This window comes from Dysidea avara, chromosome 4, assembly GCF_963678975.1.
Source record: "Dysidea avara chromosome 4, odDysAvar1.4, whole genome shotgun sequence".
Classification (NCBI taxonomy): domain Eukaryota; kingdom Metazoa; phylum Porifera; class Demospongiae; order Dictyoceratida; family Dysideidae; genus Dysidea; species Dysidea avara.
Window position 1 is genome coordinate 36,730,084 of NC_089275.1, and position 18,210 is coordinate 36,748,293.

Here is an 18,210-nt window from a genome sequence, read left to right on the forward strand (position 1 = left end):
CGATTTATTCCAGTGATCCCTTCTTGTTTTCAGCAAATCGTTTAATTTTTTTATATGCCTAAATGTAAAGGCATGTAGTATGTACAGCCTCAATTAATTTCCTATGTTATACTGCATATTGAAGTATTATATGCATTATGGTAGGATAGGTTACAATCATTACAGTAACACAAATTTTAAACAGCAATCCGGCAAGTAGTTAATACTTACATTGCACAATTAAAACACAAAGGTAACTGCCAAAACACCATGATTGTAATATGCTTGTGTACATGTTAACTACACTAACCCAACATAATGCAAATATCACAGTTTACAAACAAACTCTAACAAAAATGCAATCATCCTTAATAAACTGGCAGGTGTGAGTAACTTTGGTGAGATCTCCATGAGATATAAAGTCGTGTACACCCCAACCAGATTCAGCTATATCTTTATCAATCAGTCTATGAGTAACTCTATTAATATGAGTGGCTTCACCAAAGTCAATACTTCCTGACCAATGTTCTCTATCACTGATTTGATTTAAGAACATTACTTTCAGCATAACTACAAATGGCCAGATCAGATAATCATCATATTTGCCCCTTGCAAGACATATAAACACTGAACAATGGGTGCCTTCACATTCACCATTACCGGCAACATAGACTGTCAAATGGATACTGTACCCCTTGTGGTGAGTAAAAAAGTGGTTACTTTGCCAGTCTTTTAAGGTTTTCATCTTCTTTGAAACACCCGTTATCTTAAAAGTCACCGGAGCTGTTTGTTCGCTATGCAATGAGGATGATAATTTAGCAGATGAGTGTAGATGTTTGGACCAGTTGTGAACAGGTGCAGATGCAGATGCAGAAAGAGTACTGCTGCTTTTCTTTTGATGTAGTAGTACTTCGAGTGCAAGGATTCTACCAGCAAAGTCGCTCTTAACATTTGACAATTCCTCTTTAGTCCTTGACAATTCTTTCATTGCTACATCCAGTCTTGCATTGGACTCGGTATTGGTTACCTGAAATTTAGAATTGACTTCATCTAGTCTGGAATTGCTTTCGCTTAACTCACGATTGGTTTCATCCAGCTTACACTTGGTTAAATATAAGTGATACTCCATTTTCTCTTTGTTATGTTCCATTTGTGTTTGACGTGTCATCCTCACCTCACATCCCATAGTCTGATATTCACAATTGATTACTTCTAGTGGACATATACTCCTGTGCTCATTCATGGCTTTACGTGAAATACATTCAGCCTCTCCACACTTGTTAGGACAAGCCAGTGGATATTCAACACACTCTTCCTTATGTTGCCCTTCTATAAACTGAAGTTCTCCTCTAAGTTGACAATACTGGCAGTCCACCTTACGATGTGGACACTCAATCTCAACATGTTTGGGTAAATCTCGTCGTTGTATTGCCCCACCACACCCACTAGTACATAGCACATCTTCATACTCACAACCTCCATCTTTTGTAAGATGGTTATCAATGTAGTTAATTTCACCTTGCCACTCACAACCTCTTCCTTTGTTTGTACAGTACACTTGGAGACTCTTAACTTCTCTGTCTATTTGTTTGTTGGGAAATGTAACAAAGTCTTCACTACGACACACTGGACAGATGTTATTGACAATGCTCTTAGCTTTCTTCATACTATCAAGACAAGACTCACAGAAAACATGTCCACAACACATTGTGAGTTCAGGGTCTCTACTAGGAAAGTAACATATCTTGCACATGACTCTGTTAGGGGGTGAGCTGACAAACTGGTACTCAAAACCGCCAGTATTAGAAAATGTTGCCATAATTGCTCCCTGTAGTACAGCAACAGAATTTATAAAGTGGGGATATAAGCTAGCAAATTCATCTACTATCAAACAGTATGGTTGTACTATAGTAGGGTCCCCCCTAAAGTGACTGATGCTGCTGAAAATGCTTCATCTAAAAATCATCATAGAAATATCATATGTGACAAATATCACTTTTATGGAATAGTCTTCCTCCATTCAACTTCAAAATTTAATATAGTATTAAAAGCAAAAAAAAAAAAAACAAAACAAAAAAAAAAAAAAACCAACACACACACATAAGCAGCCAGATATTGAACATTAACAAATTTGCCTAAATCCAAATTTTGGTCTGGCCAGCCTGACTGCCTGCCAGACCACAGTCACAAGGCTACAGGTAACAAAGCAATGCACAGCCACCATTTTATGCCACAATGAACTCATGGGTGGGATGTGCCTTTTGTGTTTTCGACAAATGTCTGCCTTTTGTGCTTTGCCATTCTTTTTATCTTAAAATAAATTATCATCATTTTTCACACAAGCTAAAATATTTGTGGTACGGTAACCTTAGTGAGCACTATCATATGTGATAAATTCATGTTGCTGCTTGATTGTATAATCATCTCTGTTATAAGGGATAAGTGTAGAACCCCCTTCCTATAGTGAAGTATTTAATGCACCAACACTACATTTATAGAATCATTTTAAACTAATCATTACACTAACAAGTAGAAGGAATAATTAGGAAAATTAAGTTGGATTAGGGACCACAGAAATACAAAGTAGTGAATCAAGGGAATGGCTAAAAAGTGGTGAAACAAGGAAGGTTGCCTATACCTGCAGATATACTAGAGGACATTAAATCTCTAAACTTCAGTTTTTAACCATGACTGAATTAGGGATTGAATGTCCACTAGTATATCTGTAGATATAAGCAACCTTCCTTATTTCAACCAGTTTTTACTGTAGCTATTCCCTTGTTTCACTACTTTTTATTTTTGTGATCCCTAATCCAACTTAAAATTCCTATAAATGTGACCATATTTTGGAAACCATACATTTGGGCACATAACCGGTGGGTCCCTACTTAAGTGTACTTAAGTACAAGTACCAATGTACTTAACCCCAAGCCTGGCAGTCACTACGGAAAATATGGACATAGCCACATGGAAGCTGCAACATGCTATCACAAATCAACACCTTGTATTGTTAGCAAAAAGAACAAGGAAGACAAAGGCAAGTCAATGATGTGTGCATCGTACATACATGTACTGCGGTTGGTGAAAAGGCACATCTCAGAATGAAGTGTCATCCAACAGTAAAGAAACCAAGCCCGTAGTCTTATCCATTGTCAAGTAATGCTTGGCTGGAGGCATCAGTTAGTTAGTCAGTCAGCATAAAATAGAAATTTAAAAAATTCCATAGAAACTTTTTAGAAGGGTTTGGAGTTGGTCTGAAGACATTTTTGGGCTTAGCTGTGTCTAACCAATGGAAATTGAGGCTGGTTGTAGGGTGATATTTTTGGCTGGAATAGCCCAGTTCTTCATGATCCCTAATATACAGTACTACTGTACTGTTTACTTAAGGTGGTGGTCACCTGGACGTCCGGTCTGAAGTGTGCATTTCCGTTGCAAGCTCATCTAACCACATAATATGCCCAAGAACTCAATACCAGGCGATACATTGATCCTTATACTATTCCTATGCTAATTTTCATAGCGGTGGCTTGTTGTGAGTTGAAATTATTAGGTCGATTGTAGGAGTATGCAAAAATTCATTCGGCGTCACTTCACACGAAACTCTTGGCATATTAAAGCCAAACTCTACTACGAATCTACTCTCCAATGGCATAAACAGGGTTAAATGAACACCGTTTAATGCTGTGCCAAGTAGAAACAATGCTAGCAGATATAAAAACTTTCGAAAGGATTGAGCCAAAAGCCGCTATAACATCGACAAGCAGAACAAAAAAAACTTTTTCTTGACATGTTGCCCTGTACCTACTACTAACCACTTATAATACACAGCAATAGAGGTCTCCCTCACTAGTATACAAGAATAAACTGGCACAGAAAGTATTATAAGTTCACTAGTATACCATCCTAAACCACAGATGGTGTATACCACCAAAAGTTTTGTGCAAATGACACGAACTTTCTTAAACAAGGTATCTGCTATTCTACATACTTCTATAGTAAGTTGTACAGAGTAACAACAAATCTTGTTATTGCAAAGCTCTGGCCTGTAACACATGGAGTGGCCATTTAATATTACTCAAAAACTAATTACATGACACAACTAATGGATTCTTGTGGCAAGACATATGGCTTTGCTTTCAAAGGTTTCATAACCCACTACTTCCAGGTGACCTAATCATTGGAGTCTTACAATTTAATAAAAGTAGACCAAACATTACAACCAATAGCCCACCTGAATGCAACATTTCTTTGGCATCACAACCACTAAGTCATCTAAGTGCTAACCATGTAAGGGACACAGGATACTGTGCAATGTGCAAAAGTTCAACCACCACATTCCTTAGTTGATATGTGGACTACAGTATGAACATCAAGACAAAATCCAATGGTGGATCCAGCATGAGGTATTTGGAACAAATACCCCCATCCCCTTCCCCGGAGGAGCCATACTCTTTTGATTGAAATACCATAAAAATAACTTTGCCAGGTCAAAAAAATAACTCATGAAGTATTTATTGCAAACTGACTCACCTAAAACCAAAGCTTTCAAAAAATCTGTCACCCTGCTAATATCGTTTCTGGTTTAAGACATTCATAGCCTTGTGAACACTTAACAACCAGCTATCTGTAAAGCCCCAAATTGGCAAAATCAACAATGAGACACTAATACCCCTTTCATATGGTCACTTTTAAACCAGGTTGAAACCACATTCAACCTGCATAAACCTTCAACCTTCAACCTTCACAACCACAACCTTCACATTCAACCTTCAACCTGCATTCATTCAACCCACATTCAACCTACCCCTTTCATAAGATCACCTTAACCAAGTTGAACCGGGGTTGAACCTTGAACTCAGTTTATGGCTTCAAAAGCGAGTTGTGGTTTTAATGAATACATAAGATGCATAGAAGAGCAATGAATACCATCATGTGATGATTGCTTGTGAACAGAAACTGGGTTGAATCATAGATTATCAGGTTATTCAACCCAGGTTGAACCCACTTTTAGGTGGCCATATGAAAAGGGTGCAAGAGGTTACTATTTCCTGCTTGAAAAATAAAGCAACTAGCTATATAACGAGAGTCTGCAGCTCTTCCACTCACCTACAACTTAGCTTGTCAGTTGTACCCCTACCCTTTCCAGTTCTTCGTGGATCCGCCTCTGCAACTGAATCCGAGTTTATGCCTTCTGCTGTAGTTTCAAACCCGGCTTCCTTTGTTAAATAGCTACTACCATAGCAACGGCATTGCCATGCGAGACTACACATACCGTACCAGAAACAAAAACAGGTATTTAAACGAATGCTACAATTAGAATATCATCTACAAAACAAACTATTGCGTTTTTCGTCGGGTAGATAGTACGTAGCTAGCTCTCAAGTAGCTACCTTCCCGAGAGGGTATACAGTAGCTAACCACTATCCGGTCTCGTGTTGGCCCCACCGATCAGCAATCCGGTGACAAAAGAAAGAGGTCTGGCTATACATGAGACTATTTAGGACACACAGTAGACCCACCTGAATTATCCAGTAGCTTTAGGCCACTCCAAGTCATACCTTAGTTTCTGGTCACTCCCTAACCAACAAAAGGATGCGGGCGGGCGGATGATCAGGACTTCAGGACTATCATAGACTCTTACATATACACCAGTAATACTGTAATGTTATTAATTTTGCTCAATTTACCCATTTCATATTGAGTTTACAACCAAGCTTAACCAACATTCTTATAGCATAAGTAGTTAATTATGCTTCTGCAAAATGCACCAGGAAAATTGTTGATGGCTAGCTACACTGCTGAGCACAACAATGTGTAGCTAACACTAAGGAAAGGTCTGCTCATGTAGCTACTTTTGCTTTACAAATGAAATGTTTCATTAGCTATGTCAGGAAATTATTATTTATTAGCTAGCTAATAATAATCCAAAGCTATATTAACACATCATCAGAAACTCTTTCAAATGTGAAGTCTTAGCCAACTATATATGCATGCGTTTCCAGCCTTCTATACAGTAAACCTTGAGTAAAGTAGCTGTCAAAGTTTTGAGTAGAGTTGTTGAGTGCTCCAGGCTAGTGTTTTTCAGTGATCATGTGGGAAAGCTAAGTTAATGTTTTAACTAAGGGATGTCATGCACTTGCTAATTTAGGACCATACTTGCAATTATGTAACCATGGAAAAGTTGAAGTTTGAGCTCACCAAATGTTACCGGATTTCTAGTCAGTATATCAGTGATCAGTGATAAGGAAGTCCAAGTTTAGATCCACTAGAAGAGTTACTAGACTAATCATTAGAGAACTACATCTGAATTGTTAGGAAAGTTTAAAGCTATGGTAGCTATATCTGATCATTAGGCTAGTGATCAATGCTACATACATACTGTACTGAAGTTACTTACTGGCAACAGAAGCATTACTAATAGCTAGCTATATAGCTAATCAAGGACAAGTCAAAAACGTTATAGTAGTATCTGTCTATTCTAGTATTAGAGTTAAGGGTAGTGTGACTGCTCTATTAGAATCCCTGACTGCTCTATTAGAGTATCTCGATCTTTTGCAGTGTTTAAAAATCACTGTCCTTGGTCACGTACACTTAAGCGCTTGTAATATTAATAATAGTCCTCATAAACTGGAACCGGTTCCAGTTTTCCATGCGGGCGGGTGACCAGAAACTAAGGTTTGACTTGGTGTGGCCTAACTGAGCCCAAAAGTTCCTTCAGTGTGATCAAGAGTTTTGGTATGATCCAATAGGTTAAGTTGTCACAAATAGTTTATTTAATGGAATTTTTTGCTGATTGACTGGCTGACTGACTGACTGTACAATTTATTAGCTCTTACTGGAGTTGATACCTAGTACCTTCATTCTATATATGTGACTGGATTTCATATAACAAGGCTTCCACACACACAAAATCAAACTTACGATTTTACCAGAAATGGATTGCTGGTCTAATACACTATCATATTTCACACTGTACTTCCTTCAGCACTGGCAAGTCTGGTTTCTGTAGCAGCTTTCTTCCGACCCTGTCAAAGCCACGAGTGTGAGATTGGCACCATTAAATTGCCATGGCTTTGTGATAATGGTGTGTAGTGAGCTGGGACTTCACAGAGAGCTCGCCAATAGTGTTCTCAGTCAATTTGGAGTAATTTGAGGGCCATGGAGAGCCCAAACTTGGCCTCTGGATTCCAATCGTCTTCTTACTTCATTTTATACCCGTATATCAAAACAGGGCAAATTTTGGGTATCAGAAATGTATACACCCACTCAGTGATAGCTAGTGAACAGATGAACAATTGGTGCAAATTTTGTTTGCACAGCTGTAGGCACTGGGAAGTTATTACACAATGATTCCTTAAAATCGCCATATCTCCTAACAAAGCTTTGTGTGCCGAAGCCTTGTTTTGTCAAATTCAGTCACATATTCAGTTATGGAAATGATCTCTTTGAATTATTTCGTGCATAGTTTTAAACTGCTCAGTTCAAGAACAATGATGCAGCAAACTCATAATTGAGTTTCCAACCATGAAATTAATTTCTGTGTGAAGAGGCATACGTTCAGACCCCTGTTCCTTGAAAAAACTGGCATGCTCTGTTTGGATCCTCATAAGGCTTAACACTGTACATATCCCATTGAATAAACCTTTCCTACTTGCCTTTCTATCTATGAAGTGTGATCAACAGCTATAGGTAGCTAGAGCTAGAGCTTGTTTTTTTTTATCAGTTCTTTGGTCTTCATAATTGTGGGTTAATCATTTTTTTATCATGGTCTTAGTCATCCCAATATATTGACAGTATTATAAAGCTGAAACCTTGTGTGGGAAGATCAAACCAAAAAAACAATTCTATAATAGCCAAACATAACTGTCCTATATAGAACCTTTTTGATAGGCCACAGTTCTTTATCAGGTAACTATAGAACTGCGCATGCAGATGACACACTATTCTGTATAGTGTGTGCCAGGCCTTGTTTTGAGCAAATAGTCACCCATTATGGGCAGTACAACCAATCAAGCAAGCCAGCTTTGACTAATAGTGCATGCATGCTACACTGGCTGACCAGTTAACCCAACCAGCAAAATCACTGGATTTAAAGATTTGATGATGGTTGATTGTAGTCAGCAGCAGTGATTACTATGTTTTGTTCACATTGAATGAGTCCTAGGATTATCACAGAAATTAAGTACCAGCACAAATCTTAGTCATTAAGAAGATGAACTATATAGCTCATCCAAGTCCACAAAAAGATCAATGTAGGTGCAGCACAGGTACATTGCTTATTCTACCGATGATGAGACTACCCCGTGAGTTTCTAATTGTTTTGTGTGTCTTGTGTGTAGGCTTAAGTCTAGCATAATTTTTGGCATAACAGAAATTTTTGGCCTATTAGCTATGCCTAAAATAATTAGTGTTATTTTACTTAGTACTGCAAATCTAGTTCTAGCTAGGGACCCGCCGATTATGCTCATAATTTTACCTATTATGCTACGCTGCACTGCTCAAAAATTCACCTATTATGCTTAAATTAATGCTCAATATTTACCTATTATGCTCGATTATGCTCAATGTTCATGCCTTAGTTCATATGCTTTGCTATTAGTTTAATAGAAAGAAAAAAATGAGTGGCTGGAACACAAATAATAAATTCTTGCTGCATGTAAGAGAAAAGATCGATATACTCTAATAGAACAGTCAGTTTGATGATTGTTCTATTAGAGTTACTGATTGCTCTATTAGAGTATATTGATCTTATTTTGCAATTGTCATTTTTTCAGCAAGAATTTATACCATCGTACAAATATTTAACCTATTATGCTGGCATTATGCTCAATGCTTTTAGGTACCTATTATGCTCAAAATTACGCCAGCATAATTGGCGGGTCCCTAGTTTTAGCTCTAGTATTCCAATTCCACCATAGTTTTATTTTGTATTAGTTCTAGTGCCCCAATTCCACCATAGTCACTTGCACTCATTTCTGCAATGTACTAGTAGAGATTTCCAACCAAATTAAAATTTTTACATTCCTTAAATTCTTTGGTATGGCAAATATTGTGCTATCTATTAGAATCATTTTAGTGCAAACCGCACCTTAATCGGTGGCTCCTGCCAAAAGATACACACAAAAGAAGTCAGCAGAGCGGTGATTTTTGTGTACGACATTTTTAGGACTTTTCTGTACATTAGCGTGGCACCAAGCACAATATCCAAAGTGCTATAAATTTGAGTATGAATCTCCTAATGACATGAAATTTTCACCACATAAACCACTTAATGTAGTAAAATGCATGAGCTAGGTAAGACCTCTCAAGAGTGACCGCTCTTTGTAGAATGACCACTTGTAATATTTAATGTTTGAGTCAGTAATTTGCTAAGAATAGCAGGAGTTCTGTAAATCAAATTACATACAGGTGTACCCCACACATATTTACAGATGATTAACTAGTGACATTGTATTACAGAGTGACCTTTGACATTACAGGGCACAATTAACAATTACTTTGCAAAATATAACAATTGGTTTCTGACATATATGACCACTACTCTTCAATATTATTGTAAGGCAGCAATTTATTGATACTACTTTACTTTATTTGCCACACCAAAAGTACAGAAGATAGTAATTATTATATAATATGATGACATCATTGTACAACAAAGAGAAACAATAAACTGTCCCTGACTAGAATTACAGTCATGCAGCTGCACCAAAATGGACAATAACAGTAGTGTGCATATCAGAACATCTGCAACAGGTAGTTGTGAAGCCTTACAAGGTTGGTGTCAATTGCCAAACACTACTTATGCATCACCTTGAATGCTATAAAGCAATTCCGCGCAACACAACAAACTGCTCACTTTCAAACTATACTTGGATTGATGTGGATGGATGCCTTGAACGCAAGGATGGTTGTAACGCAGAATTCTGAAGTCTCCTAGTTGGTGCTGTACCCTTTCACAAGACAAATTTTCGTCGTTGACCACCACAAAACATTTTTTCATCAGAAAACCGATGCCAAAATCAGTATCAGCGTATCTACTTTGCCTAGGATGACTTCTTTCAGCCTTACAGGTCACAGAAACTCGCGGAAGACTCGATAACATTTGACTACAAGTGGTGCCGTAAAATCCCGTGTTTTCCCATACATTACGTCGTACAGAATTTTTGTATGGGCTCCCATTGGGGAATTTTATTTCTCAAACTTTGATTTCGCGTATTTCAATAAATACTGGATGAAATTCAATTCGGTAAAGTGCATTACGAAGTATGAAGCATTGGCTACTACATACTAGAACAGCAGCTCGTGAAACACTTGTTGAAGGGGCGTAATTTGATTAGCAAATATATATTTGAAAAATCGGTAGGTTGGAAATCTCTAGTACTAGGCTAGGCTCACATACTGAAATGTTGGTAATTCTGACCCAACACTAGCAATTTCACTATACGCATCTAGCAACTGGTTCTGAAGAATTTATAGGTATGTATGTATGCAAGATAAACATTTAAAGAAATTATAGAAATAAAAGGTAATGAAACAAGGGTTGTTGCCTATACACACGAAGGTATACCAGAAGACATTTTATCCCTACTTCAGTCTATAGCCACCCATGATTAAATTAGGGATTACTAGCAGAGTTCGAATTGAGGATATACGGGGGTATCGAAGTATACCCTGTTGAAATTTTGCTAGAAATAGTATACCTTGTTAGTTGCTTGCCTTACCAAGTTGCTGCAGTAAAATATACACAAAATTCATGAAAGAGAATGTTCAGTAGTTGCATGCTTTCACATACTACTAGAGAATCAAGACACACGGTAGTGTGTCGTGCGGCCCAAGAAGCCGGCGCGCAACACCCGTGAGTATATTGACAGGAAGAAAGAAAACGCAATTTTCGCACCTCCGTAGTTCTGTGATGCCTTGATGAAACAAGACGTTTTTGCTGTGGACATTCCCTCCACCTTCTGCACTCCCCATTCCAAATTTGAGCGAAATCGCGTCAAGCATTCCCGAGATATGCGACTTCAAAAATTGGCTTAGTTTCTTCGGTTTTTTTTTCTTCTTATTTTTCTTCCTCTTTTCGCACACTTACAAAAACTGCTATAAAACGCGAACGCAATATCCGATTGCCTTGAAATTTGGCACACAGAAGGGGGGTATAACGGCGCATCACTGTACCAACTTTGGCTGGAATACGATAAACAGCAAAAGAGTTATGAGCGATTATTCACGAAAAATAACACCAATATGTTGTCACGCCTATAGGGTAAACCGCGAATGGGAAGAAGCTGAAAATTGGTGGGTGAATAGGTTAACTATTGAACCTCAAACCTTTTGTGGTTTGAAAGAAATCGAGCTAAAAACCAGGAAGATACAACGAAAAAACCAACAGTGTGTAACAATTACGCAATCGAGATTAGCTAATAAAAAACGATCACTTTCCACGCCTACCAGATAAACCGCTTGGGGTAATGCTTTGAAAATCGCTGTATAGATGGAGCAATCATCTTAGAAAGGCTCTTCAATGGCGTAGAAGAATCAGACTTAAAGCCACGGAGTCCAACTTGGTGCAGCAAGTGCGAGATCGAGATACTCTAATAGAGCAGTCACCCTAATAGAGCAGTCACCCTGAAGAGAATTCAAGAGATCAACAAGAAACAAGTAACCTGTATAGAGATCAGCTACAAACAAGTCACCCTGTAGAGAGATCAGCTACAAACAATTCACCCTGTAGAGAGATCAGCTAAAAGAAGTTACCTTGTAGGGAGTTCATGCAACAATGGAAAGAGATAGTTCAGCTAGAAGAAATCACCTAGTAGAGTTCAGCTACTAAGAAACTACCATGTAGAGAGTTCAGTTACAAACAAATCGCCCTGTAGAGAGATCAATAGAAGAAATTACCTTGTAGATAGTTCAGCTACAAAGAAACCATCATGTAGACAGTTCAGCTACAAACAAATCTCCCTGTAGAGAGATCAGCTAGAAGAAGTTTCCTTGTAGAGAGTTCAGCTACAAACAAATCACCATGTAGAAAAATCAGCTAGAAGAAGTCACCTTGTAGAGACTTCAGTTACAAAGAAACCATCATGTAGAGAGTTCAGCTACAAACAAAACTCCCTGTAGAGAGATCAGCTAGAAGAAATTACCTTGTAGAGAGTTCAGCTACAAAGAAACCACCATGTAGAGAGTTCAGCTGCAAAGCAATCACCTGTAGAGAGTTTGGCTACAAATAAATCTCTTTGTATAGAGAGATCAGCTAGAAGAAATTTCCTTGTAGAGAGTTCAGCTACAAACAAATCACCATGTAGAAAGATCAGCTAGAAGAAGTTACCTTGTGGATAGTTCAGCTACAAAGAAACCATCATGTAGAGAGTTCAGCTGCAAACAAATCACCTGTAGAGAGTTCAGCTACAAACAAATTTCCCTGTAGAAAGATCAGCTAGAAGAAGTCACCTTGTAGAGAGTTCAGCTATAAAGAAACCATCATGTAGAGAGTTCAGCTGCAAACAATCACCTGTAGAGAGTTCAGCTACAAACAAATCTCCCTGTAGAAAGATCAGCTAGAAGAAGTTTCCTTGTAGAGAGTTCAGCTACAAACAAATCACCCAGTAGAAAGATCAGCTAGAAGAAGTTACCTAGTGGAGAGTTCAGCTACAAAGAAACCATCATGTAGAGAGTTCAGCTGCAAACAAATCACCTGTAGAGAGTTCAGCTACAAACAAATCTCCCTGTAGAGAGATCAGCTAGAAGAAGTTACCTTGTAGAGAGTTCAGCTGCAAAGAAACCATCATGTAGAGAGTTCAGCTACAAACAAAACTCCCTGTAGAGAGATCAGCTAGAAGAAATTACCTTGTAAAGAGTTCAGCTACAAAGAAACCACCATGTAGAGAGTTCAGCTGCAAAGACATCACCTATAGAGAGTTTGGCTACAAACAAATCTCCCTGTAGAGAAATCAGCTAGAATATCAGCTAAAAGAAGTTACCTTGTGGAGAGTTCAGCTATAAAGAAACCATCATGTAGAGAGTTCAGCTGCAAACAAATCACCTGTAGAGAGTTCAGCTACAAACAAATTTCCCTGTAGAGAGATCAGCTAGAAGAAGTTTCCTTGTAGAGAGTTCAGCTACAAACAAATCACCTAGTAGAAAGATCAGCTAGAAGAAGTTACCTTGTAGAGAGTTCAGCTACAAAGAAACCATCATGTAGAGAGTTCAGCTGCAAACAAATCACCTGTAGAGAGTTCAGCTACAAACAAAACTCCCTGTAGAGAGATCAGCTAGAAGAAATTACCTTGTGGAGAGTTCAGCTACAAAGAAACCACCATGTAGAGAATTCAGCTGCAAAGAAATCCCCTGTAGAGAGTTTTGCTACAAACAAATCTCTCTGTAGAGAGATCAGCTAGAAGAAGTTTTCTTGTAGAGAGTTCAGCTACAAACAAATCACCCTGTAGAAAGATCAGCTAGAAGAAGTTACCTTGTGGAGAGTTCAGCTACAAAGAAACCATCATGTAGAGAGTTCAGCTGCAAACAAATCACCTGTAGAGAGTTCAGCTACAAACAAATCTCCCTGTAGAGAGATCAGCTAGAAGAAATTACCTTGTAGAGAGTTCAGTTACAAAGAAACCACCATGTAGAGAGTTCAGCTTCAAAGAAATCACCCTGTAGAAAATTCAGCCACAAACAAATTGCCCTGCAGAAAGACCAGTTAGAAGAAGTTACCTTGTAGAGAGTTCAGCTACAAAGAAACCATTCTGTAAAGAGCTCAGCTGCAAACAAATCACCTGCACAGAATTCAGCTACAAACAAATCACCCTGTAGAGAGATCATCTAGAAGAAGTTACCTTGTAGATAGTTCATCTACAAACAAATCACCCTATAGAGAGATCAGCTAGAAAAAGTTACCTTGTAGATTATTCAGCTGCAAACAATTCACCCTGTAGAGAGAGCAGCAAGAAGAAGTCACCTTGTAGAGTGTTCAGTTACAAAGAAACCACCATGGAGAGTTCTGTAATAAATACATGTATTATATGTACATTTACTGATAAAATCAGAAATATTTAAAGTACATCTGCTTCATCTTTTCTTCTTCCTGTGGTAAAGAAAAAAAGACAGGTTAAATAAGTCCCAAAGCCGCTATGGCCGGCTTTGGGGTATAGAAATACAAAAAGAAATGAAATCTAATCCAAAACAGCCAAGCTGTAAAAAAACAGTGCGGCCCTCAAAAAGGCTATGGTGAAAAAAGATGTGAAATCCAAGGTGGCGGCCAAGAAATGGCTGTGATGGTAGATTAATGGTAAAAATTTTAATAACGGCAATTTAGGTGAATTTTTTGCCAAGACCAAGCGGCACAAAAATTCACCTGAATTGTCGTTATTAAAATGTTTACCATTAATCTACCATCACAGCCATTTCTTGGCCGCCACCTTGGATTTCACATCTTTTTTCACCATAGCCTTTTTGAGGGCCGCACTGTTTTTTTACAGCTTGGCTGTTTTGGATTAGATTGAACTATCTCAAACTCTCTCCACCAGTGTAGGAGTGCAACAGCTCACCTTATTGAACTGCACAGACATTATTAAAGGAAACAAGTGGCTCATCCACCTGGTGCTAAAGACTTGTGGTCCCATACTAGACTATACACAGTAAAAACAAACTAGTGAATGTCACTACTAAATGTAGTGAACGTCACTACTAATGTCTGCCACAATACTCACTATTTTTGTGTAGTGACGTTCACTACTAATTTTGTAGTGAACGTCACTACATTGACCACCAAGTAGTGACGTTCACTGCAAAAAAAAGTAGTGACGTTCACTACAAAAAGTAGTGAACGTCACTTAAAAGTAGTGAACGTCACTACTTAAAAGTAGTGAGTATTGTGGCAGAGCAATTCAATACTAAATTTTTACAGTGTACAAGTGTATGCATGTATGTCAGTACACGTTAAGTTGAATCCTCAAAAATATTTTACTGTGAAAAATTGTTTCAAAATCTTTCTTGATAATACATTTACAACCAATTAAGGTCATCTCCATAAAACTGCCTATTCTTTCCCAAATGGAGCACATGTCTGTTCTTCACACATTCACTGTCATCTCTAACCATCCACCTGGTAGGAAATGAAAAAGAGGACCTCCTGGACCAAATGTTGACCCTGAAAGTGATAGAGGCTATAATGGAGACCCTAAAGCTAAGGGAGAATTAGGACATCCAGGTTCCTGGTCTTCGTGGCCCTCCTAGTGGTAAAGGAGAAAGAAGGCCTCTTGAACTGATCTCCCGTGCTTCCTTCCCTTGTCCAGAATGTCAGGAGCTTGATTGATATTTATGCACATGTCAAATAATACATATAACATAAGGACTTATCTTAATTTCCTGCATGTTAGTTAGCTACAGACACATGTTGGAACGGGCACTTATAATTGTATGGGAGAGTCAAAGTGACGGAGTGTACTGTATCTCCCTGTGGAAGTGAGGATGCTGTGGGGGAAAGCCCACTTTATGAAATGTACTGTATACAGTTGATCATATACATGATATTTTTAAATTGCTTAACAAGATCTTTGCTCTACATTATAATGTGGCATATTTCAGTGCACAGAGAGAACTTGCTTACTGGTTTGCAATTGAGGAACACACTACCCATTCAACTGGTAGAGTGTCATTGAACAAACAAGTGGCTATTCTGTTAGAAGTACTCTAGTTTGCTATACTTGTTTGCAACTGCAGTCATGCTGGCAAAGTCATGCTGGCAAGCAGGGAGGCAGACAGAGATCAAGTTTTAGTGATTTTAAAAAGTATTACTGGCATGTGTATTATTCTCATGTGGCCATGCAGACCGCTTTTTCTCGGCACAGTGTTTATCGATTAGAATTATATTAAGTGCCTGCTTGAAAAGGGGGTCTGGTCCAGAATCAATATGCCAACTTGTTTTCACACCCCAAGCTAGAGCTCGGGGTGTTTAATCAACTATTGTCATAAAACGTATACTTCCTTTTAAATTTCAAGCCATGTACGCAGCGGAAATCCCATGAACAATTGCCGGTAGTGGTGATGAGAGACACTGAGGCTGTTTTTGTAGGATTGAAAAGGACACGGATCGATTCCTTGTGGAAATGAAAAGGCTAAAGATGAACTGAGCAAGGAATTCTTTTCAGCCTTAGAAAACCAACCTCAGTGTCTCTCATCACCACTACCGGCAATCGTTCATGGTATTTCCAGTGCATACGTGGCTTGAAATTTGAAAGGAAGTATAGAATTTATGATTAAACACCCCGAGCTCTAGCTTGGGGTGTGAAAATGAGTTGGCGTATTGATTGTAGACCAGACCCTTTTTGATCAGGCACTTTTAATTCTAATTGATAAGCATTGTGCCGAGAAAAAGTGGTCTGGCCACATGAGACTACATGTGTGTATGGTCTTTTGTTTAGCTATAATCATTTGATCTTGACGTATAGACACCAAGACAATTCCAATGAGGTACTTTATTATTATTAACACTTTACAGTAACCAGCACTGAAGGTCTACAGCAACATGTGCTGCAGCCTTAGGATTACCTAACCTAATTTCAAGGACTTAGACTTAATGACTTATACTTATAACTGGAAAGGTGTAACAGAAAAGGGGTTAAATTATAAGCAACGTAAGATATTTCTAGGGTGGTTTTTGGAGGAGATACTTTTGGCAGGTGCCATTAATTGTTGGGGTGGTCCCTACTAAATAATACTACTGTACTGTACTGTTTGATACTGTCTCTGGTTAAATGGTATTTTATATATATTTATTTTTGTCAGTAAATTGCTAGTTGTGTGTGTAGTCAAACACATGTACATGAGGTTTACGTAATTCATGTGCAATAACTATTATTTAATTAGTTGATCATTGTCCCCCAATATGTTTTAAAACCTTTTCAGCATTAAATATTTTATCAATAGCTAGTTTCATGAGGTGTGCATGATTTAATCCCTTTGCCCCTATAAGGATGAATAAATATATACAGCCTTTGATACCTCAGTACACTGATACAATAACTGTGCACATCTACTGTGCACATCTACTGTATGTGCAAATACCCATCCCGCAGTACCCAGTATCAAATATAACTCTTAGCTTTCAATCTTCGAAGTGTAATAATAATATTATGTCATATCGAGTGTCAAGTGATCAAGTGTCTTAGTATAGTATTTATCAGAACAATATAATAATTGTTAGTGGGAGTTACGCACACTAACACTGCTAGTGCAAGTACACTGTAACTCCTCTAAACATTTGGTATGCATTATAATACTCAATAACAATATTGTTATGCACGTACATTATCTTTGATATGGCATTGAATATATAGCGTGCAAACTACAAACGGTAAGTAGAGCTGCTATCCCAACATGTATGAAACAACTAGTGCAGTTGGTCCTCTAACAAAAAGTCCTCTAACAAAAAAGAGGCTTAACTGCTTAATCACTAGCATATATAGGACATTAAAGAGAATTTCCAAGGTGTTTCCATTAAAATATGAAAGTATTTCATCACTTGCTTACTTTATTGCAGACCTCAGTGCCGACATGTTAATTCACTGATATCAAACAGCTGATCCCCTGCAGGGACCCAGAGGAATGACAAGGCCTTTATATACTCAATCAAGGATTATTCTCTTCTCAACAACTTTTCATGCAAACATTTGTAATTTAGTAAAAAAAATGCGACAGCTAGCAGTGACTTGATTGGTTTTTCGTTATAGCTGTAGATGTTGGATGATCTGGTTAATGGACATCAATATTGCTGACAGGAAAACCAAAAATATGAATGACATTATTAATAGTATCGATATTGTAGAGCATAGCATTGGACATGGAGGATTTCAATATAAACTAGGGAAGGACAGGACTCTATAGGTCATTAACAAATCTGGTTTTTTAAGCATCACGCAGATAACAAATTCACAGGCTATAAGCCTTCTCACAGGTCCCTATAGTGGGATAGCATTCACAGAATTAAATGTAGCAGTGGCAGATTTAAGGGGGTTTCAAGGTTTCCATGGAAAAACCCTTTGAAAAATGAGTATGCAACAGTTGAGTATTTTAATTAATTATTGTGACATACACCTATAATAAGCGATGTGCATGCTCAATGCTGTGCATTTATTTTACAGACTAAAATTGCTGCCAAATGCAGTCTCAGAGCATCTAAATTTCAAAAATTTCCTGGAGGTGGCATGCCCACAGACCACCCTAGCATGCTTC

At 38.1% G+C, this 18,210-nt stretch overlaps 1 protein-coding gene across 1 annotated transcript; it reads right to left on the reverse strand.

The window, feature by feature from the left end:
• Positions 1–219: 219 nt before the first annotated feature.
• Positions 220–10,230, reverse strand: LOC136253377 (TNF receptor-associated factor 4-like). The gene is made up of 2 exons (XM_066046029.1): positions 9,836–10,230; positions 220–1,807 (listed from the first exon to the last, which is right to left on the reverse strand). Exons 1-2 carry the CDS (start codon positions 10,079–10,081, stop codon positions 314–316), a joined length of 1,740 nt encoding a protein of 579 aa, XP_065902101.1. The 5' UTR covers positions 10,082–10,230; the 3' UTR covers positions 220–313.
• Between the last annotated feature and the right edge of the window lie 7,980 nt (positions 10,231–18,210).

Coding starts and splice junctions, on each gene's coding strand:
- LOC136253377 (XM_066046029.1), bottom strand. CDS start 10,081: ATGTTATCGAGTCTTCCGCGAGTTTCTGTGACCTGTAAGGCTGAAAGA. Junction 1,808..9,835: donor AATCCAAGTATAGTTTGAAA/GTGAGCAGTTTG, acceptor GCTGTACTACAG/GGAGCAATTATGGCAACATT.